The sequence below is a fragment of the Cupressus sempervirens genome, chromosome 3 (assembly GCF_028749045.1).
Source record: "Cupressus sempervirens isolate cs-2001-9-10 chromosome 3, ASM2874904v1, whole genome shotgun sequence".
In the NCBI taxonomy this organism is placed as follows: Eukaryota; Viridiplantae; Streptophyta; class Pinopsida; order Cupressales; family Cupressaceae; genus Cupressus; species Cupressus sempervirens.
Window position 1 is genome coordinate 1,053,369,227 of NC_143120.1, and position 22,964 is coordinate 1,053,392,190.

At 36.2% G+C, this 22,964-nt stretch overlaps 1 protein-coding gene across 7 annotated transcripts in view; it reads right to left on the bottom strand.

Moving 5' to 3' along the window:
* Positions 1–22,425, bottom strand: part of LOC149570353 (V-type proton ATPase subunit a1-like) — a 234,424-nt gene extending 211,999 nt beyond the window's left edge. For 2 of the 7 annotated variants that reach the window (XR_016362925.1, XM_089822995.1), the window contains exon 1: positions 22,013–22,414. Coding sequence is in view for 4 of the 7 variants with exons in the window: in XM_089822995.1 (XP_089679121.1) it covers positions 22,013–22,216 (204 nt within the window). In the remaining 3 variants the exon portion in view is untranslated. Of the gene's footprint in view, positions 1–22,012 lie in introns of all 7 variants that reach the window. The other 5 variants (XM_089822998.1, XM_089822997.1, XM_089822996.1 and 2 more) reach the window with 4 other exon arrangements.
* Between the last annotated feature and the right edge of the window lie 539 nt (positions 22,426–22,964).

Consider the following 22,964-nt stretch of genomic DNA (forward strand, 5'->3'; position numbering starts at 1 on the left):
TAATCATACTTACCTTATAGAAGTCATTTTTGTACTTCCCAATGCATTTTCCTTTGTTTCTTTACGCTTGCATCAGGTGATAATCTTCATTCAATAGTCTTGAAAGGAAGCTCATGCAATGGCCCAGTCACTAAATGTAGAATGCTTGTCATTATATAGTTACTAGTTTGTATCAACAATTTGCTCATATAATACAAACATCTCACACAATTTGCTCCTATAATACAAATGTCGTATTTATTATGCAGAATTTCATTCAATCTATGCTCCACTTCCTTAATATTTTGGTCTCGCTAGATAGTCATTCTATAGAATTTGGGGACTCTGCCTGTTGTAAATGATACTATCCAGGATCATTATAAGTTAAGGATAGTTTAAATGAAATCCGTGTGAAGGTGCTCTGAAGAGTATGTGCATGCAAAGCTTGTTGCTTACATTGAGATTTTTTAATTTTTAATTTTATTTTTAATTTTTGTTTTTGGATCTTGATCAGTTATCTCATATTGTGTTGGCATTGCTTGAAACCTGACATACAACCTCTCACCATTGCTTATCTATGGGTCAATATGCTTCATACACATCTTGATTATCTTGTCCAACGTCCATATGAGACACTCATCTCACTTGCCAGCATAGATGTTTTTGACGTGCTTCTATATCAATGGTGTCATTCTTAACTTTGTGACTTTTGTATTCATTCACTATTATAATCATTCACCGTTTATTGCAATTGGATTGGTTGTATCCTATGCTGAGTAGATAGGTTCTTATCTACTCATTTTTGGTTCTTATCTACTCTAGTTTCTGAGTTATTTGTCCCTGATTATTTTCTTCTATACAAGGAGATTGAGCATGGATATAAATTAAATGAATTTATTTGAGTCATTATAATGGATAATATACTTACCTCAAAGATGCACATGTCTTAATAGAATCTTTCCTTTTGTGTTGGGGGTGTAATTTATGCCTGATTGCAAAGCAATCCTTACATGTGCCAATTAGCCATAAATGTATCTGTCACATTCTTAGGCTGATTGTAATCAGATTTGTTTCTATCTTACATTTCTATTCATCATTTGTATTAGCCATGCCAATTGCTTTTTCTTTTTCTTTTTTTTCTTTCATTTTTATATGTTTCTTCTTGTCTATCATTGAATTAAAGTTGATAACTTCACTTCATTTCCTTCTATATATGACTCGCCTGATGGAATGTTTATCACCTCTGTTAATTGGTTATAATTCATTGGTGCTGAGTTGGACCATTTAGTATGAATTTTAATCTACCTCAATATAACAGATGATTCCTCCAGTGATGAATTGGGATAATTGGTATTGTTGTTAAGAGTAAAATTTCCTCATTACTTGTAGTGCTTATGTTTGTCATCTTTCCCTTTGAAGTCCATGAGATGACTGTTATATTTCTTAGGAGAGTGTTTAATTCGTAGATCAATATTGTCCTCTATAGAGATATCTTGTTGACGATTACTACACAACCACTCAGGTTGAAATTGCTCATATACATATACTAGTTTTAGCTCCTATTGCCACTGATCTTGTAAATTAGCAAAAGTAACCTCTTGTCATTCTTTCTTTGGAAGGAAATTAGGAAGGTTTGGTCAATATTTAAGGGCACGATGCCTTGAATATTCTTTTTTTTTCTCTTTTCTTTTCTTTTCTATGATTGCTATCGGTTGGTATTAGTAATGCCACAACTGATCTAATTTCTGATGCTTCTCTCCTATAAAACTAATTATCTCTTTCAAATAATCTTTGATAAATATATGCACGATGCATGGAAGAGGCGCAAATCGAAGAGTTGCCCCTTTCACCCTATTGATCATAATGGAGAGGCACCTCTTGTCCCCGTAATAATCATAATGGTTATTGCAGTAATCACATATTATTGACTGCATTATTAATCATGCTAGTTATGCAATGCGATATAATGCAATCTATGAAGAATATGCCAAGCGCATATGCAATTCTAGCATGATGTAGTCATTTGAAGAGTTGATTCATAGCATGAATGTGATTGATTTGTGTCTATACTAATTTCCATTAACTCATGGAATCAATATATACTAGCTGCCCGATATATCATTGATTCTATGTGGTTTTAACTGTTATCACGTCTTGTCTTCTCCACTCACGTTGATTTCCTTTTTATACGCATGATTACCTTGGGAAGCAGATATTAAATCCATCGCTCATATATGGAGATCATGATGTGCACAGAAACCATGGAATTTCAGCGAAAAAAATGGAACTCCCATCAAAATTGTATCTCCATTCGATATGCCTAAACATGTCTATGTGCTCCTGTCCTCATATCTGATTGATGGGTAAGAATAAACCTTTGTATTCAATGTTCTTCAATTCCTTTGACTATGCTATGTCTCCCTTTATTCGCTGCTGATCACTTTAATCAACGTGCGATGATTTTAATGTAGATTCATTATTCTTTGCTGTTGCCTGGTGTTAAAACTGATGTTATTTTTTTTTTATCTCCTTCGCTTTCTTCCCCCTATGCAGCATAGCTACCACTGTATGTTCATGGTGAAATAATGTTTTGAACACAAATAATATGCCAATACTATAGTCTTCCAAAATTACATCTTTGTTTTCTGATACATTCCTGAGAATTGTAAATACATATTAATCCCTTTGAAAATCTGTAACTTCATTTATAATGAAACCTGACTATACCCAACAGGACGGCAGGTTCATGGAATGAACCCAAATTGGGGGTCCATCATTTATCTACGTCTTTCCTTTTCTATAAATTATTTTGTCATATTTTTCTCGGGATGGTTTTTGATAATCTCCATCTAATTCCGTATGCCACCCTTTCAAAGTTATTATTCCACATATATACATTCTAATAGTAAAAGACACATCTTTTCATAATAATAATTATATTATATTAATAATATATTTATATTAATAAGCTTTAGTTAACATATTATATTAATAATTATATTGTAATATATATTAATTTAATAATATATCAACTATACATTATTATAATTCATTATTAATATAGTATTGTTACATTGAAATATATCTTAGTAATCATAATATCGTTATATTATATTATTATTATTTCATTGATTATATTATAATACGTTATACATAATATGACATTATTATATGATTATAACATAATATTGAATTTATAAGTCTAATATGATTATAAAGTATTATAGGATTATAATAGTATTACTTATAAATAATAATACTTTTACTAATATAGTATTACTATATTAAAGCGTGTCTTTATCATTATTTATTATTTCATTATATTCATATAAATAATATAAATAATTAAGTAAAATAGATCATAAATATTTATAGTTTATCAATATTATTTCTTTAGCAATAGTATATGAATTATTATAATATTTTATCCCATAATTATAGGATTCTCTTTAGGAGGGGTCATGACAAGCTATTATCCATCAAAAATTATTATGTATAATAATATTATTATATTTATGTATTTGAAATATTAAATTTATACTTTAATTTAAATCATAATATTATTAATATATTATAGGCAAGAGCCTACAACACAATGGTAAATTGTGAGCCTCTCATCTGAGAGGTTTTGCATTCGAGTCCACTCGAGCTTCACAGTAATAATTAATCTCACCAAGTAATAATAGATAATCAAGGCTTCGGCCCATTACGTATCAAAAGAAAATATTATAATATATTAGTGCCTTATTATTTATGTCTAATAATTTTATTTGTATTTTTATGCATTTAAAAATATTATATTTTAATTTTAGTTTAACTTATAACAATATTATTATATAATATATTATAATTCATGTATTTAAATAATAAATATTATTTATTTATATTATGGTTATATCATTTATTTATTTATTTTTATATTGTATTATTATTACTTGTTATCAGATCTTTATTAAAGAAGAGAACGTCATAATTAGGGGCCTTAGACAAGGGACATAACACTAAACTGTTAAAAAATGGCCTTCTAATCTTGAATAACCAGCTATAATTTGAACACCCAGCAGATATTTAGTAGCACAAAATATTCACATCCACCACCGTTGTAACTGTCGTAACAGTAATTTCAAGGCCAAAAGAACTTAAATTTCAGTGCCTAAACTCTACTAGCTCCAAAGAGATTTCAACAGTCAATAAAATATTTCAATCCTTTAGACAAAGTTCAATAGGTTTGAACACCTTATTTTAACTTGAACGGGAAATTTTAAAAACATTGCTGAATATAACTCAAGGCGTGGAAAAACTGCAGCATATTTTGTTTCTTCGTTATTTTCCATGTAACATATACATATCTCTAGTTTTCTTCTCCCTGTACAATTTTACAATTCATCTTAATTCATATAAAGAATTTCTGCTAATGCTTTTATTTCATCATATAATGCTTTATGAATCATTCACATACCTTGTCTATGCTTCCACCAAACACACCTTTCAAACTTTCAAACAAGTGAATGATTGAATAGGCCTAGAAATCAAGGTGTTTTCTCTGCTATTTTATCTATGACTAGCAACTGTTGTGGTACCATATTGAAAATGGTTGAGCTTGAACTTAAAAATTCAATACAATGCATTATGGCTTTATAAAGTCCTTATTTCTCATATCCACTAACCCAAACTACTCAAGATACTAACTCCCAAACTAATTATTTGTTTATTTATTTATTTATTTATTTACTAACAAAAACCTAAATTTCATTTATTTTATATCTCTTGTCCAAAGTAACGTACAAGTTAGTTTAAAGATGTATAATCCAATACAAGAGACAAAAGGAGTCATTGGGAGGTGCATTGGCTACACTTTTAGGAGCAATCTATTTAGAGTCAAAGGAGTCTTAAAAGGATAGTGACAATATTGATCGATAGTGAGGCTACCCACAATTTCATTGATCAGAGTTTGGTGACTAGGGTGGGAATGAGGACATGTATTTGAAGGTATTCAACATACAATGCTTGATAAATTTACTATTCCATGCAAAAAAAGATATTAGCATCACGATGATACTGGGGAGACATCAACAGGGGAATTCTTTTTATGCATTTGGCATTGGTGAAAGAGGCATAGTAATGAGTGTGCAACGTTTGCATTCACTTGGCCAATTTATCCAAACTATTAGACTATGAGTTGAGGTTCCAATTCAAAGAGAAGTGGTGGTTCTTTGAGGCCTATCCAATAGGACTCCTAGGATTGTGTCAACTAAAAGGATGGAGAGGGCTTTTCACAAAGACCAACTAGCTTAGGCAGCATAATGTTTGATTACAGGCATTGATTCATCCAAGGATGAGAGATCTTATCATGTTGACACCCATGCATCTTTGATAAGAATAACAATGTGTTTGACAATATTCCTTGAAGGCTGCCAATGGATAGATTTTCAGCATGTGTTTGAATTAGGAAGGAGTGAAACCAATCATTACTACACCTTATCATCGTCTTAGGAGGCACAAGGAATAGATTGAAAAGACAATTAAGGAGTTGTTAGATATGGTACACGTGCGACCGAGTCCTAACCCAATTGCTTCTTTCCTAGTTTTGGCCAAGAAGGATGTTACCTTGACAGATGAGCTTCATGATACGGTATGCTTCTTCAAGATTGATCTATGATCAAGGTACCAAAAAATAGAGCACTAACCACATCTTGTCCTACATAAATCAACTATTCATTAAGTAGTTGGGGAAGTCTGTACTAATTTCATTGTTGACCTCTCAATCTATTGTATGACATGGGAGAATCGTGTGAGACATATCAATGAGGTACTTGGTATTCTAGCACAATAGTCATTATTTGCCAAGGCTTTAAAATTTTAGTTTAGGTTGATAAAGACTTCAAATCTAGGGAATAAAATTTGTGGCCAAGTAGTTAGTGTTGATGACGAAAAAAATTAAGGCAGTTGTAGGCTACCCTCTACCTAAGAAAATAACACACTTGAGAGGGTTTTGGGGGTCTTTTGTTTGTTGGGAGTTTATCATAGCTAGTCAACCTATTGATAGACTTGACAAAGAAGGGAACTTTCACTTCCTTTTGTCAAGGAGCATGATGCTTCAAGAAAGGGGAACGAAGGGATTTTATTTCAAAAGCCCATAGCACTTGAGAGAGGGAGGCTCAAGAAGTCAATGAGGATTTTCCCTATCTTTGAGAACAAGCTATTAGCTAGCATGCTGCACTAGCCACGTCCACACAATATTTGGCTTTTAGAAGATTCGTGGTGAAAATAAATCTTATTAAGAGACAATAAAATTGGATAAGTTATAGACCTGAGATTTTGGCATTATACATAAAGGGAAAAATAAAATTGTGGATAATGTACTATCTCAGAAGCCTTATTTACACTCCATGACTAAAATATGTACTTATGGGCAGGTTTTCATGATAGTTGAACATTGCAAAAACTCATTTGATACTAATCTATTAGATGGAAAATTAACATAAGGTAGGTAGCAAGAGGCCAATGAGTTCAACCTCTATAATAACCAAGTTTTTCTTTTTCCAAAATAAGAGATGAAGGAAAACATATTGAGGTCATTTCATGACACATTATTAGCTAGTCACCTCTGGTACTATAAGACATACAAGCATAAGAGTGCTTTTCATGGAAAGGACTCACAGGTGATGTTTTAAGACATATTAGAGGGTATTTGGGTTGTCAATAGAACAAAGGGAAACATGTATTTTTAGCTAGTTATTAAAATGAGTATCTCTACTAAGTTGTCGATTTGGGTAAGGATACCAATACAAGATATCGAATAGGGCATGATGGTACAACAACAGAAAAAATCTTGGGTATGGCCATGGGTGCGGCTATGTTATTATGTATGCATGTATGTACATATATCAATATATATGTTCAAAATTAAAAGTTGTAAAACATAAGAAGTAATGCTCGTAAGTCAATAAATACAACAAAATAAAGATTTTAAATACTTCATAATATTATATTGAATATTTACAAAAATATGATAATATTCAAGTCTCAAAATATCATTACAAACTATTTAATATCCATATTCATCTTCATCAGAAGTATCAAGGTCAACATGTAGTCAAACTTCATTTGAACAACAATCCATCAAATTGCCAATCCTATTCGCTATGTCTATGACAAGTGCAAGAGTTGTCTTCTTTATAAGAACTTGGGCAAGTTGTGCAACTGTAGCATCTAAATCAGCACACTCATGGGCTAGATCCCTAGTCCATGTCATGCCCTCATAATATTTAGGTATGTGACAACAAACAAAGGTTGGAATATTGAAGCAAGAGCATCTTGTGTTCAGAGCAACCTTGCATCAGCCAAAAAATATTTTGTTCCAAATTTCGCCAGTTTATTTCAGTCTATTGATCATTTCAATGATCCCTCATTTATTCAAGCCAACACTTGCGATGTTCGAAGTATGATCTAGACCTAGTCTTGCTCTTGTTCCTAGGTTTGTGGCTCTTTCGGTTCCATGTTGCTTGAGTTGTGATTTGTTCTCTCTCAAGTAGCATGTTTGTTGGTGGATTTCGATCTTGCGATAGAAATCTTCGATCATGGACCTTTGGTGACACATATAGCTATATTCTTGGATCGTGTGAGGACCTAAATTTGGAACCGCAAGATTTCAAACAATTTATGTAACTTGTTCCTTATGATTTGGGACCAAACCAATTTGTTGTAATACGATCCTTGTTCTTGGGAAATATTTTGAAACTTGAGGACAACCTGCATGTTGCGGTGACTATTTATTTAATGTAATGTATCATTTGAGGCGGTCGACTATCATTAGAAAGGTATTAGTCATTAGAGTTGGATCTAAGGTCTCTAACCAAAGATTGTAAGCATGAAGGCATGTATGAGCCTGACATGTAGGAAGGCCTTTTGACGAACATTTCTAGATATGATTTTCTATGAGTACATGTTGATCTCACTTGGTTCGTTACATATACTTGTTACCACCATGTTTACTCCTACTACACTATTGGATTGATCTCTTTGAGGTCACTCTAACTCGGCGTCTACGTCAAGTGATATAAGAGCAAAGGTTGTGTTCCTTGTGAATTTGTGTTGTAAAGCCCTAATTGACTTTGGTTGTAGGGTGGCAAAGTTGGGATCTGACCTACACTTGCAGAGGAACGCAAGGATGGTTTGAGGAAGGAGAGATGCGGATCCAAATGTGATGGACATGTTGAGACTAGAAGCAATAGAAGCTGCCCAAAGAAGAGGAATACCAATTGAAGATGTAAGTGATAAAGAGTCTAGGGAAGTAGTTGCAAGAAATGTTGAACTTGTATTTGAACATGGGGATGAAAATTTCTTGAGAGCCCTAACTAGAGTTAATGCAAGAAAAAATTTCAATTTACTTGATTATGATGGTAAGATAGACTTGGATGAGTTATGAAAAGTATTTCGAATATTAAAGTACAAATGCAGATAAGAAAGTGAAGATTGCTAGCACTAAGTTCAAAGGACATGCATCATCATGGTGGGAACATTTGCAAACCGATCGATAAAGAAGAGAAAAAGAAAAGATCAAGTCTTGGGATAAGATGGTGAATAAGTTAAAGAGTAAATTCTTACCTGGTGATTATCGAGTTAGTTTGTTGAGCAAGATGCAGAATGCAAAGTAAAAAGAGTATTATAAAGGAATATACCAAAGAATTTATAGGTTGGATATCATATATGGACATATCAATGATGAGGTTGAAAGAATTGCAACATACCTTAATGGTTTGAGGACATCTATTCAGGATGAGATTAGTTTGGTTAAGATGGAAAGTATTGAGGAAGCTTATCAATTTGCCTTAAAAGATGAGAAGAAATTGAGCAAGATACAACAACGTAGACAAAAAGGAAGAGGTGGAAGATTTCAGAGAGGTAGAACATTTACTGAAGGAGGAAGATCTTACTTAGATCCGAGCAAACGCAAATCAAAATGGAAAGAATAGAGTTCATAACAAGGAAGAGGAGTTTAACCTAGAGGTAATAATTATAGAAGAGAGGATAGGAATTTACTCAAAAGGCACTTGTTTCAAATGTGTTGAGGAAAGTCATAGAGCATATAAGTGCACACAAGGAAATTCAAGTAAGAAGACTAATAGCAGTAGTAGAAATGCATTTATGGAGACAAAATCGCCTGAATCCATGAATCAACCAAAAGATGGAGAAGCTTTGATGGTTAGGAGAATACTGTGTAATGAGGAACCTGATCAAGAATTAGTATTGAGGAAACGTTTGTGCAAGACCACATATAGAGTTGCAGGAAAGTGGTGCAAAGTCACCATGGATAGTAGGAGTTCAAATAACCTAGCATCAAAAGAATTGGTTACCAAGTTGCAATTACCGAGGATGAAACATCTAAAGCCATATCAAATTTCATGGATAAGGGATGATCATAAGGTACTAGTAAGTGAACAATGTGTGGTGAAATTCAAAATTGGATCTTATCACTATGAAGTCCTTTGTGATATTACGTTGATGGATTAGTGTCATATCTTGTTGGGTAGACCTTGGCAGTGTGATAGACAAGCTCTATGTGATGGCAGATTGAATAGATATACCATAGTAGCAAATGGGATGAAGCAAGTATCATTACCTTTAGTAGGAGATCCTGAGAATGAGAGTTGTACCATGGTGAGGGTTTGTTTCGTTGAAGGAAGGAAATTCTTGGATGGTATGAAGAAAGAAAGTATGTGTTAACTTGATTTGGGAGTAACATATTAACATCCTAAGGAGATAAGATAAGATAAGATAAATTTATTAATGTCCAACAAGAGACCACAAGGGTTTAAGGGACTAAAAGAATACAACAAGGGCATTAGCAACCAACAGGAGCACCAAACAATGTCCAAGAAGAAACAGAAAAGAAAAACAAAGCAACCTACACAAAAAGACTAAGTGTCCTTTCTAAGCGAAAAAAAGTCCAACACCAAAGAATAGGGCCAAGGCAAGAAAGAGCCCTAATTTGTTGTAGAGCACCACTGGAAGAGGGGTGTCATTGCTGACCATACCTTCTGTGAGGCCTCACACGCCTAGTGTGACTAGAAGTGGGAAGGTCAAGCAACCGTTTCGAACCCTAGGCAAGGGATGTCAGTGAGAAAAAGGAAGTGATAAGCTGATTAGAAGCCTATCTCAAAGGGAAAAGAGCCTGCAAGGTATGGTCACGAAGTCACATGGCCTCCTAAAGGTAAAGCGACAGCATCATTGGTCAATGTATCTAAAAAAGGACGAAAGGGACTTGCACTCTCTGAATAAGCAATGATACCTCGCTCTAATCTCATAGTAGATTAGACACCGGAAGATAAAGTGAACCTCAGTCTCGACCTCAGCCAAGGTACAAAGACAAGAGATCCGATTGGCCCTGGCAATTTGATGGTCGGCCTAAATGCGAAGCTGGTGGGAACCAACATGGAAAGAACCCAAGAAGATGCGAAAGGCATGATTCCAAAGCTAAGACGGATATTGGGGCGTACAATGACACCAACCTAGATGTTCAAAAAGTACTTAGTATAGGAGGCCATCCTTGGTTGAAGACCACCTGTGTGGTTGCACTAGGTCGTGGTAATGTACTATCTATAGATTTCAGGTCCAACATGGTCATTCAGCGCCTGTTGAGAGGGAAGGTGGGCGAGGGCATCCAAAGAGTACTAAAAGGGAGGAAGCAATCAATCCCAATCGAGCCCAACAAGGAAAAAGCTTGTAGAAACCAATAATGGGCTATGCTGTCAGGGTCGAATGGGGCGATGGATGCAGAAGAGTAATAAGCCAATTAGGAGTATCTATAACACCTATCGACAGAGTGTGCAAAGCCTCAAAGACAATGAAAGAACTAGACCAAGTCACATATGGCTCCGAGCCTGTAGGGATGAGCCCCAAACTCAGCCAAAATAATGTTGTGAGGAGTAGATCAATAATATTTGATGGTGCATCAAAGGAGAAGGATCTAAGCCCTGTCAACGGAGGCCCAATCAGTGTCAAGAAGAGAAGGCCACCACACAACAGAACCGTAATGCACAGTCAGTCTAACCAAGGAGTCTAGGAGAGACAACTTGGACGTAGTGTCCTAAAAGTGATGTCTGAAGCATTATCTCTCAAGCATACCAAGGGATCCAAGCCCTTTGTTGATTCTAGACTACATGGCAGGTCTCAAGCTGAAGCAAGGACCACAAAACTTAACCTCAAGGTAAATATTGTTAGAAATGAAGAGAGTAACAGAGAGGGGAGTCGTAAATCAGTTACTGCAAAACAATTCCCTTTCTCTAGATGTCAAATCAAACTTTCACGGATCATATAATATTGTCCAACTCGGTTATAACTATGTTAATACTATAACTAAGTTAATACAGTAACTCAATTAACAAAGCAATCTTGAATATTAAACTGTTTTAACCTTTAGTAACTTAGTTGCAAAAACATAAAGCATTAAGCAAATAACATGAACACAGATGACACCAAGATTTAAAGTGGAAACCCAATTTGGGAAAACCACCATGCAACTACTTACAATAATTTTCACTCTTTTGAAGTGAGTCCTGTTAGGAGCCAATCCTGTTAAAGGTTACAACACATACTGTTAACTATGACCTTGTTAGAGGATTTGGATCACCCTGTTAGGAGTGGCCTGGTTAGAGGTCTTCAAACTCTTTAATCTTGAAATGTCACCTTGTTAAAGGATTTATAAAATGACTGTTAAAGCAACTTTGATAAGAGATTTCTTTACCGCTACAATAGTTAGAAGGTAACAGCAATTTGACCTGATTTATGAAGAAACTTCCTTTGCAGATTCAGATCTTTGTTCTGGCTTGACCTCTAGATCCTTACTGGTCAGAATAATCTTTGCAACTGATCTTTCACACTTTCTTGCTTTTCCTTCACTCACATATCCATCTTATTCCACATCTTACAACTTGCACATTAAATCCTCACTACTTGGGCCGTGGCTATACAGCCACGAAAATGCACTTCCTTTACATTGCTTTTTCTAACTTTTTAAAAAATTAACTAAGTCCTCTCCTTCGTATGGAAGTGCATTTTCGTGGTTGTATAGACGTTGCCCACTACTTGACCTTACATATATCATAAGCTTTGATAAGTCGGCCTGAATACCCTTTCAAATAATCATTAAACATCCAAATAGTCGGCTTCAATTAGTTAATTATTAGAAAATTTTATTGTGTTGTCACTCGGTCAATATTGGGATTGAATGCTCCATTAACACTAGGAGTCCTTTGATGCCCGACCACTCAGTTAACACTACAAACTGAGATATCCTTCTTTGCCTGACTGCTCGGTTAACACTGAGTGCTCTTCATTACCGGACTGCTCGATCAATACTAAATATGCTTAATTAATATTGCAAGTCCTCCAATGCTCAGTTAATACAAACATTTGTGTAACATCAATGACAACATACAATTTGAATAATTGTTTCCAACAAGTATATGAGGAAGCAATCTCAATATCAAGTCCCTAAAAATAGAAGTGAAAATGGGAAGTCATCAGGCAATTACTGACCATCACTCAGGTCTTCCCCATGTTCACCACTAACTATTGTTTACCGTACAGGGTAAGAAGTTTAACACATGTATAACACGACTCAATGCAGAACAGGTACTTTATTCATGTATGCACTTGCTAATTACAATCCGATTACAATGACTACAATGATCCATTTACGGCATCTAGTATTTCTTTTCCATCCAGTGTCCACAATTTAATTGCTCCGTTATATCCAACTTCCTGTATCTTATACGGTCCAACCCATTTAACTTTAAATTTTTCAGGCCTTATTTTGTTTCGTCCATTATACTTCAATACTGACTGACCAGGTTGAAAGTTGTTTAATTTTAAGTGCTTGTCGTGCCGTGCCTTCCTCCTTTCTTATGTAACTTCGGTGACCCACTGTGCTTGCAACCGCTGCTCATCAAGTTTGTTCAAATTGTATAGTCTCTCTCGTAAGCTCTCCATATCGCCTAGTTTATTCTCGATCGCTATCCTTAAACTTGGTACCATGAACTCTGTTGGCACCACTGCCTCCTGTCCGTACATTAGCTGGAACGGGGTATGTCCTATAGTTACTTTATACGAGGTACGGTACGCCCATAAAGCAGATGGTAACTTCTCTTCCCAGTCTTCTCCCTCAACTTCAATCGTTGTCGAGTTTCTTCCAGCAATTCCTCGGCACTCCTCAGCCTACTAGGTGGGTTTTGGAGTGCTAATTTGGTCTTGGCAGCGAGAGGCGCTGCCCCTCAACCCCGCCCTATATCGCAACAGGGAGCGCGCCTGGGGCGTTGCCCCAAGACCCCGCGAGGGCGCTGCACCTCAACCCTGCTGGGGGCGTTGCCCCCTAGACCTCCAGTCGTTGCGAATATCAGTCGTGAGAAGTATGACCAATTGATGAGACCTGGAGCTACTGCAGGCATGGAGTAGTTGTGTACCAGAGGCACTTGGAGTAGGTGTTGGACGTGAGGTTGTCATGGTGGATGCATAGAGAGCTCGGGAGGAGCTGATCATCCAAGTTGGAGGCAGTACAGCGACACTTGGCTCAGTGGACCCAGAGTTGGAAGCAGAGAAAGCGGCACAGGTGGCTATCAAGGTCAGTTTGACTAAGGAGGCAGTGGTTACAGATGCAATGTGGGTTGGAGACCAATTTGGTTCAGGCACAGAACAAATGTGAAAGTGATGTGACAGAAGCAAATCCATCTTGATGTAGTTAGTTGTTGGGTTTTTTGTTGTGTAGTCGTTGGGAGATGACTTTTCTTTTTGGCGGGGATGATGTCGACAGTAAATAGTGTATCAAGATGTATCCTGTTAGTGTATCGGGATGTATTCCATTAGTGTATCAGGATGTATCCCGTTAGTGTATCAGGATGTATCCCGTTAGTGTATCAGGATGTATCCCGTTAGTGTATCAGGATGTATGTCGTCGGTATCAGCCGACAGGGTGTGTATCGAGATGTGTGTCATCAATATAGGGAAGGTTCTTGTGTATCGGGAAGGTTCTTATTATGTAGCTGACATATTGTATGTGGCCGACGGATACCTTCAAGAAGGTTCCTCGGATAGTATTTATATCCCCCTTCGGGATCGTTGTAATCATCATAGCATTAGAAGCATAATGTAATATCTTGGCGTATGCGAATATAATAAAAAGAGTCTGCTATTCTTATCTGTTATTCAGTTCTATTATCTGTATGCTTTGATTTCTTTACCTAGTACGATAAACAACTATCTCAAGTCACGGAAGGAAGCCAACCCATCAAGAATTCATCAAAGGCCCTCTGGAGAGGAAGCCAAAAGAACCGCGTCATCTGAAAAAAAAAGAGTGGAGATCAGGGCCTAGTGCAAGTAGCAATCATACTTGGGGAGCGAAGAAACACAAAGGCCTCAAGCCCATCAATGTAGATACCAAATAAAGTGGGGGAAAGAGGGCAGCCATGCTTTGCCCTAATGGTGCTCAGAATCGGCTCGGAGAAACCATGAGGAGCCCTGAATCTTCCCATCACAGACTTGTATAATCTCATAATCGCTGCCAAAAGAGTCACAGAGATCCCAATGTCTCTAAGCCACTGAAATAGAGCCTCTTTAAGAATAGAGTCAAAAGCTTTGTGAAAGTCAACAAAGCAGCAATAAACTTTTCCTGAGCAGTGACAAGCTTCCTCAATAATAGCCCGAAGAGTCAAGTCATGATCTGTAGTCTGAAAATCTGTACGAAAGCAACCTATCCCCTCGTGCGATAACCCCTCCTGTCAAGCTCTTTACAAAGGATAGTGTTCAGTATATTAGCATAGGTTTTGGCAAAAGTGTGCCCAATCATGATAATCTTATAGTTGTCGACGTCAGAAGGCGAGCTGGCCTTATGAATGGGATAGATAATGTATCTCGACCAAGAGTCAAGGAAGCCCATGCAGACCACTCTATTAAAGAGTGGAGTGAGGAAAGAGCCCAAGACCATGTAGCCAAGCTTGAAGAGTTCCACCTAAAACCCTTCCTCATTTGCAACCCTACTGCAACTCATGGCTCTGATAGCCTCGCTAATTCTAGAGAAGGTAGAGAGGTGGCAACGCGTCGGTGGAGTGAAGTAGAGAGAGGGTTGGCTAGAGATGTCATATAGAGTGGAGATTTAGGAGACTAAGGAGTTGTATATGAAGAAGCAATCTCTATATCATGTCCCTAAAAATAGAAGTGAAGATGGGAAGTCTTCAGGCAATTAAAGATCATCACCCAGGTCTTCACCATGTTCACCACTAATTGTCTCAAGTCACAGAAGGAAGCCATCTCATCAAGAAGTCATTGAAGGCCCTCTGGAGAGGAAGCCAAAAGAACCACGTCATCTGCAAAAGGAGAATGGAGATTAAGACTTGGTGCAAGTAACAACTGTCACTGGGGAAAGAAGAAACATGAAAGAAGGCCTCAAGCCCATCAATATAGATGCCAAATAAAGTGGGGGAGAGAAGGCAGCGCTTCTTTGCCCTGATGGTGCTCAGAATCAGCTCAGAGAAACTGTGAGGAGTCCTGAATCTGCCCACCGCAAACTTGTAAAATCTCATAATGGCCCCCAAAAGAGTTACGGAGATGAGCCGCGGAAATAGAGCCTCTTTAGGAATAGAGTCAAAAGCTTTGTGAAACAAAGCAGCAATAAACTTTCATTTAGCGGTGACAAGCTTCCTCAATAATAGCCTAAAGAGTAAAGTTGGTAGTCTGAAAATTTGTATGGGAGCAACCTATCCCCTCGTGCGACAACCCTCCTATCAAGCTCTTTGGACAGGATAGTGTTCAGTACAGTAGCATAGAGTTTGGCAAAACTGTGCCCAATCATGATAATCCTATAGTTGTTGGGGCCGGCAGGCAACCCAGCCTTATGAATGGGGTAGATAATGTGTCTCAACCAAGAGTCAAGGAATCCCATGCAAACCACTCTATTAAAGAGTACAACAAGGAAAGAGCCCAAGACCGTGTAACCAAGCTTGAAGAGTTTTGCCTGAAACCCTTCCTCATCTGCAACCATATTGCAACTCATGGATCTGATTGCCTCATCGATGCTAAAGAAGGTGATGAGATGGCAATGTGTCAATGGAGTGAAGTGGAGAGAGGGTTGGCCAAGGATGTCATAGAGAGTAGAGGTTTGGGAGACTAAGGAGTTGTAGTCCAAGGTGGAGAGAGGGGTAGGGTGGTGAGGGAACATTAAGTGCCAAAAAAAATAATGGAAGAATTAAAGAGGGAGGTGCAGAGAGTCTGACATTAGGAGGAAACGAGCAATCACTTCTTGTGTCGAAGAAGGTGGCAATAAGAGAGAAGAAACTAGGTGAAGGAGTTATTGACAAAATTCGAGTTCATCATTTCAAATAATGTATCTAATGAAATAGATCCTATCAGAAGTAGCAATCATTGTATGGACCTAGTTCCAAGAGCCAACTTACCAAACAAAGCACCACAGCCTAGGATGGATGACATAATGGATTGCTTGAGTAGAGCAAAGCACTTTACCAAGATCAATTTGACAAGTGATTTTCATCAGATTAGAATTAGAGAAGGTGGCGAATGGAAAATTGCATTTAAGACTAATGACGGTTTGTATGAATGGTTGGTTATGCCTTTTGGCTTAGCTAACACACCTAGTACTTTCATGAGATTGATAAATGAAGTATCATAGAAATTCTTGAGTAAATCTGTGATTGTATACCTGGATGATATTTTGATTTTCAGTAAGAGTAAGGAAGCACATTTGTTGCATCCAAGGCAAGTGTTGTAGAGAATGAAAAAAGAAAAGTAGTTGATCAATATCAAATGTCATTTCATGAAGGAAGAGATAGTATATCTAGGATTGTTTATTTCAACTGAAGGTTTGAAGATGGATCCTAAAAAGGTTAAATCAATTTTGGAACGGCCTAGACTGGAGAGTGTTGGGGAAGTAAGATCATTTCATGTACAGATTTGTTTTTAACGAAAGATTATCAGGTTTTTCAATTCAGTTTATAATCCTATGACAAAGATTATAAGAGGTTATTGGAAGGACTTCAGATGGACACATGGTTCTGACTGGAGTTTTGAGTCATTGAAGTGGAAAGTTTCTAAACAACCAATCTTGGCCTTACCAGATTTCATTAAAGTATTTCAACTGGCAATTGGAACTGTGTTGAGTCAAGAAGGTAGACCTGTTGCTTTTTACAGTAAAACGTTAAATGATGCCAAGAGGAAATATTCGGATTATGATCAAGAATTTTATGCCATAATTCAAGCTTTGAATTAATGGAGCATCATTTCAATTGTTTTAATGAGTGTTAGATTATAAAATAGATATATAAATATATGTGAACACCACACATGTTGCAAAGTTGTGTGTTAAGGTACATTCAAACAGACCATGCCTAAAAAATTTGACATCTTGCCCAGATTTAGGAAAAATATTTTTCATTCTTTAGCCATTATTATAAAACAAGATCCAAAACTCAACCATCTTGCTTCTCATTTAAATTAGTTTTTGTCTCTATTTCTGTTAGTGTTTTTAAATAACATCTAGCTTGTCCAAGGAGGTCTCCATCAAGAACAAAGTAGTAAATCAAAGCAGATAGATGCAATCAATCCTCAAGAAATAGAGACAAAATAGAATCAACTCCCAAAACATGCAAATTAGGCAAAACCTAGGAAATGAAGTAGCACATGACCCCAAAATGGAAACAGACACAACAATAGACCACGGCCAAAAAAGAAAACAGCCATTCACAAATCACAAACCAAAGAGTCAATGATGAAAAATAAGCAGCCAATGCTATTAAGCTTGAATGAGGAGGGGGCTCCTAGTCACCTAAGCAAGTCATTTCCATCAATAACAAACTCTCAATTAGTGAGAGCATAGTCTTCTCCTTCTTGAGGCTAAGAATCCAATAGTTCAAGCTATGGCAAAATCCAAGTAAGGAAAGTTGTGTCCTTTTAAAGAGGCCCACCCACATTGCTGAGAGGACATAAGTGAGTGGTGAGCAAGAAACAACCAACCTATTCGCTTCCTTGTCAACAATGACAAAACAATAGACTACTTAGCCAACAAGAAGCATAATCATCTACAAGCAGTGCCAAGAAGAATCAAAGCAACCATGTCCTTCACTTGAATGAGAGAGACTAGCTCAAGGAGATGAAGAGTAGGGGACTACAGGCCTACTACAAGGGGCATTCTCACAATGATCAAAAAGACTCTTAAAAGTGTGCCACTTTCTATGTTCCTGAGCTGACCTAGACTTGTATCTACATGAGAACATTCAACATCACCAGCAACTTCAAGACAGTAGCAAAATTCGAATCAACAAAAACATGAACAAACAAGGAAGCATTTCTATCTTTTCATATGTCAAAAAGAATCTCCAGTCTAAAAGCACGCCGTAGAGGCAAATTTCATCAAATTTTTTGCCCTATTGCCTGGCAAAGCATTGTCCCATCTCAAGGGATCTAGTTTTAAAGGCTTCAAAAAATCATGAATCCACAATCAAGCCAATTGTCCATTAACACAAAACTAAAACAAATGATTTATTGTTTCAAGTTGCTCACAAAATAGGCATTTGGGGTTAAGCACTCCTAAATGTGTCAACCATTTTTCAATAGGGAGAAACCTATAAAGTAAGAACTAGGCAAAACGTGCAATCTTGGGCTGTAAAACTGCTTTCCAGATTATCTACAAATGCTTATCCAAAATAAAAGATGGAGACTGAAGAAACCATCTTGAATTTAATTTCTAAACCATAAAAAAATGTGAGAAAGGTCATATGTATCCTTTGTTGAAAGTGTAGCTACAAAAGATGATACTAAAATACCACATCCAATCTTTCAAGTATAGTTTGACAAAATGCAAGAGATTTTGTGCAAATACTAAACAGGTTCTACTTCACCTATTGTTCGGAAGGTCTCTTTATCCTCAGTGTTCAAGCTAAACTTAATGCTTTAATTGCATCCATGAAAGCCAAGAAAAATCAAACTTGAAGAATAACCCTTGTCTATGCCCAATGCCTCTTCTAAAGAACTTCGCAGAGTGAAACCAAGAAACCTTGTCTAGCAACTTGTCAATATTACCCCAAGTTTCCCAGAAAAGGATGGTAGAGGACAGGGGGATGTGTTTCGAAAAGGGAGACGGGATGGTACCATGTCTGGAGAAGGGCAAGGGGAGGACTGTCAAAAAAAATAGGAAAAAAAAACTGAAATGTAGAAAATTTCAAATGTTCATATGATAGCATTGATAAGGCAATCATCATATACATCATAGAACCTTAACACATATATGAAGTTCAAGTGAGATTTCCATTTCATTAATAGCAACAAACAAATAAAGTTTTAACAGAAATTAATTGCATTCAATGAAAATGTGCATATACAACAAAATGTCCAAAGGCTGCAAGTTTCAACTATAAAATGACAAAAATAATGATGCTCATCATAGCTCAATTAAGAATTGGATCACACCAACCCATATGGCAGTCAAGTAGATGGAATATACAAACAACAAAGGTAGGAAAAGAGAATGTATCCATTCTATGAAAACGTTGTACCATTGAATACATTCCAACTGCCTGCCTAAATAACCTAGAGGAAATGTCTTTGTCTGCATTATGAAGAACATAGTATTCAAAAAAAAAAATCTAATCAAAATTCATATAAGAATAATGGATTCTAACATAAACTAAATTTGCACAAATAATTTTCTTTTTCAGGAGCTCCTCACTTATTTTTATTCTATATAATCTTATAAACCATTTCAATCTTGTACAATACTAAAATCTATCTATCTTTAAAAAAACAGAATCACAACATCTCATTTACAAAGATATTCTAAGTCTCAAGTAATGATCAAAGCTAAAAAGACCAGAAGTTTTTCTTGAGTCTCCATTAATGCAAAAAGGCCCTTTCTACCATTTTTCTTCAAACTCACATCATGTCATCCCAAGACAGGGAAAAAGAAACCCCAAATCTAAGCAAAATAAGAAGCCTTAAATTCTTGAGAAAGCATTATACAATGTGCATCACTAGGGTAAGATACCACTGAGAAAAACAAAAACCCAAAAAGGAAGAGCTCGAGAAAACAAAGCCCTGGATCTTCAATGGCTCTAGCTTATTGGAAGCCTCTAACAGGATCATCAAAGGTTTAAGTTCCGGCTATTGCAAGAACCCACAAAGAATGCACTGTCAGCAATCTTTCACTTGATCTACTTTAACACAATATATTTTTCAGTACTTTTGTGTTTTCTTAAAATGAAACATATTGTTGTTGGCACATACAGGACATCTAGCAGTCGGATATCATTTCCAAAATTTTCTCAGACATCCATGGGACATTTCCTGAATTTTTGCAGATTTTGGCAATAGTGGGGAAGCATTTCCAACCTGTCCCCTCATTCTCAGGATGTTTCTGAGCACAAACGGCCCCAATTCAACTAGGAACACATCATTGGACTGCGCTGTTATTGATTAATACAGTGTTATAGTGATGTACAAGTGATTGTGATATCTCTCGCCATTCCACAAAATCCATGGTTTGATACCTTCCCGTGCCTGCCAAATGTTTTGGCTAAAAAAGTATTGAAAACTTAACATGGTCAAAACATTTATCAAGGGAATGAAAGTCAAGGCCAATTCAAGTTAGGTCAATGAAAAAGGGAACCTACAGAGATACAAGCCATTAAAAGGACTTCCCAGTCTTCATTACCACCACAAGCACTCGGATCCATTTTGTGCAAAGCTTAATTCCTTATCAATTCACATTACTAAGCAGTAGACCACCAAGACCTTGGGGAAGGCAACATAAATTCCAGGCCATCCTGAAGAAAACATATAGTTCCTAGCAACAATGTGAAAACCATTTTTGCAGTCAAAATTGACCCAAAGAAATCATGCAATAGACTTTCTAGCTTAAATAAGATGCCTTATAAGATACCCAAGATATAGATATTGACAATCCTAACGGCTTTCATTTGAATGTTACCAATTTCCACTACAATAGGGCATCCAACAACTCCAATATGAGTGTAGCTGGGTTGCCATGATTATTATGTGGCACAACCATGTTCACAAATATAGAGGATATGACCCTTGCTCACCAGATGCCATATTACAACTAACTACCAATCCAAGCAAATTCTCAGGAAGAATAAAAATTTGCTCAGGTTTTTCAAACATTGTCTATAATGACTTTATGCATGCAGCATTGCCATCTTTCAAGCACAAAATAGTTCAACTTTGTTTCATTTAAATTCAATTTCATTCTTTTTTCATCTTACTGATTCTAACATTTGTTTTGGTGGGTAAGCTATGAAACCTGACAGAAAGAGTGCCTACAAAGGAGTCAACTACCAATGGAAAAAGAGACTCAATCTTGTCATCGATTCTGGTAATAAATAGAGACCCGTGTTTACAAATCCTGAGAATGCGATTAAGTTTGCCCATACCACAATAATTGAAACGAAAGTTCAATTCGGTTGTTCAAAAATCACAATAATTCAACCCTCCAAATTCTCATTGGGACATCTTTTACGTCCCAATTATTTTAAATCGTTGTCTCTTCGACGAATTTTTTAAGCACTACCCAAGTTAAGCACAAAATAGTTAAATTATATCTCACTAATTTCATTTTAGGCTGCAGTAAGTCCTCTAATTACTCCACCATTCATGTAGTGAAGTTTTCCTGTAACCTGCAGGAACATGATGTTCCAAACTTAACCTAGGCAGTAAAAATTCCAAATCAGAACCTAGCACAAGATATAAGCAGCATAAAATATCTCAGTTCCGTTTGACATTCAAAAAACAACCCAAGATCCAAGGAGAAAACAACAATTCTAATAAATTCTATTACGGGCATCATTTTCTTTATCAAAAAAAATTACAAAAATTCTCAAATGAAACCTGATTTATGCAGAACAACCCACCTCGGTGCATTGAATATTCAAGTTTTATTCCACTAAATACACAATTTAATATATTGGATCCAGGAGAAACAAATTAATTAATAAATTAAAGAGGAAATCCAACATACATTCTTGAATTGCAGGCAACCGAGTTCTCCCAGGTAAGTAATTGACATATGCGCAGATTCCACAGGGATAATTAGCTGCACCATATTCATTTCCTCTGAACGAAATTGCTCAAGTGGAGGCAAATTCTCAAAAAAACTCATTCTATATCGACCTCTTGCTACACTGGACCCCCTACCACGCGGATCCAGAATTTCAAACGCCATTGAAGAAAACCTGTAAAATCAATCCTCTCCAATTTAGAAAACAAAAGGATTTGATTCTTTGAGGTTTCAGTTGAGATTTTATACTAGGAAGAGCGCAGGCCTAGCTAAATTCGTGGCATTTTTCATCGTGCACATATAATTTAAGATTTGTGTCTTGAGTTCCGTTGCTTGGTGGACATTTTAAAATGCATCTGAGCTGAAATTTTTTCCGTACGTGCCTTCTTTTATATCATTGTCTGTCTTATTAGCAATTTCACAATAAGGATTAATTTAAAGGCCAATTTTTATATATTTCTTTATTTATTTATTTGAGAGAGAGAGTGTATAAAAAAATTATGAATATAGTTAAGTAGTATCTATCTATTTTTAAGTCGATAAGCTTCTATGTGACAGTTTTGCTGCTGAATTTTACAATTTGTTGTCAATAAATTTTCCATTTATTTATTTTTATTTCTTTCTAACATCACATAAATTATAGAAACAAAATAATTATATCTTTTTTAACTTTCTATTTCAGTTTGATTTGTTATATCACATTTGGGTTATTCCCCTCAACTTTTTTGCAATGTTTTTCATTTGCCCTTTTACTCTATATTCATTTAGTTGTGGTGTGATCACTTGATCCATTGGATTGGGTGATCTCAGCTTTGCTTGATCCACTGTTTCTAGCTTCCCCTATTTCTTTCCATTTTTTCTTCACTTCAACCTTTCCTTTACCTTTGTCATTTCCATTGTTTGGTGCAGGTGC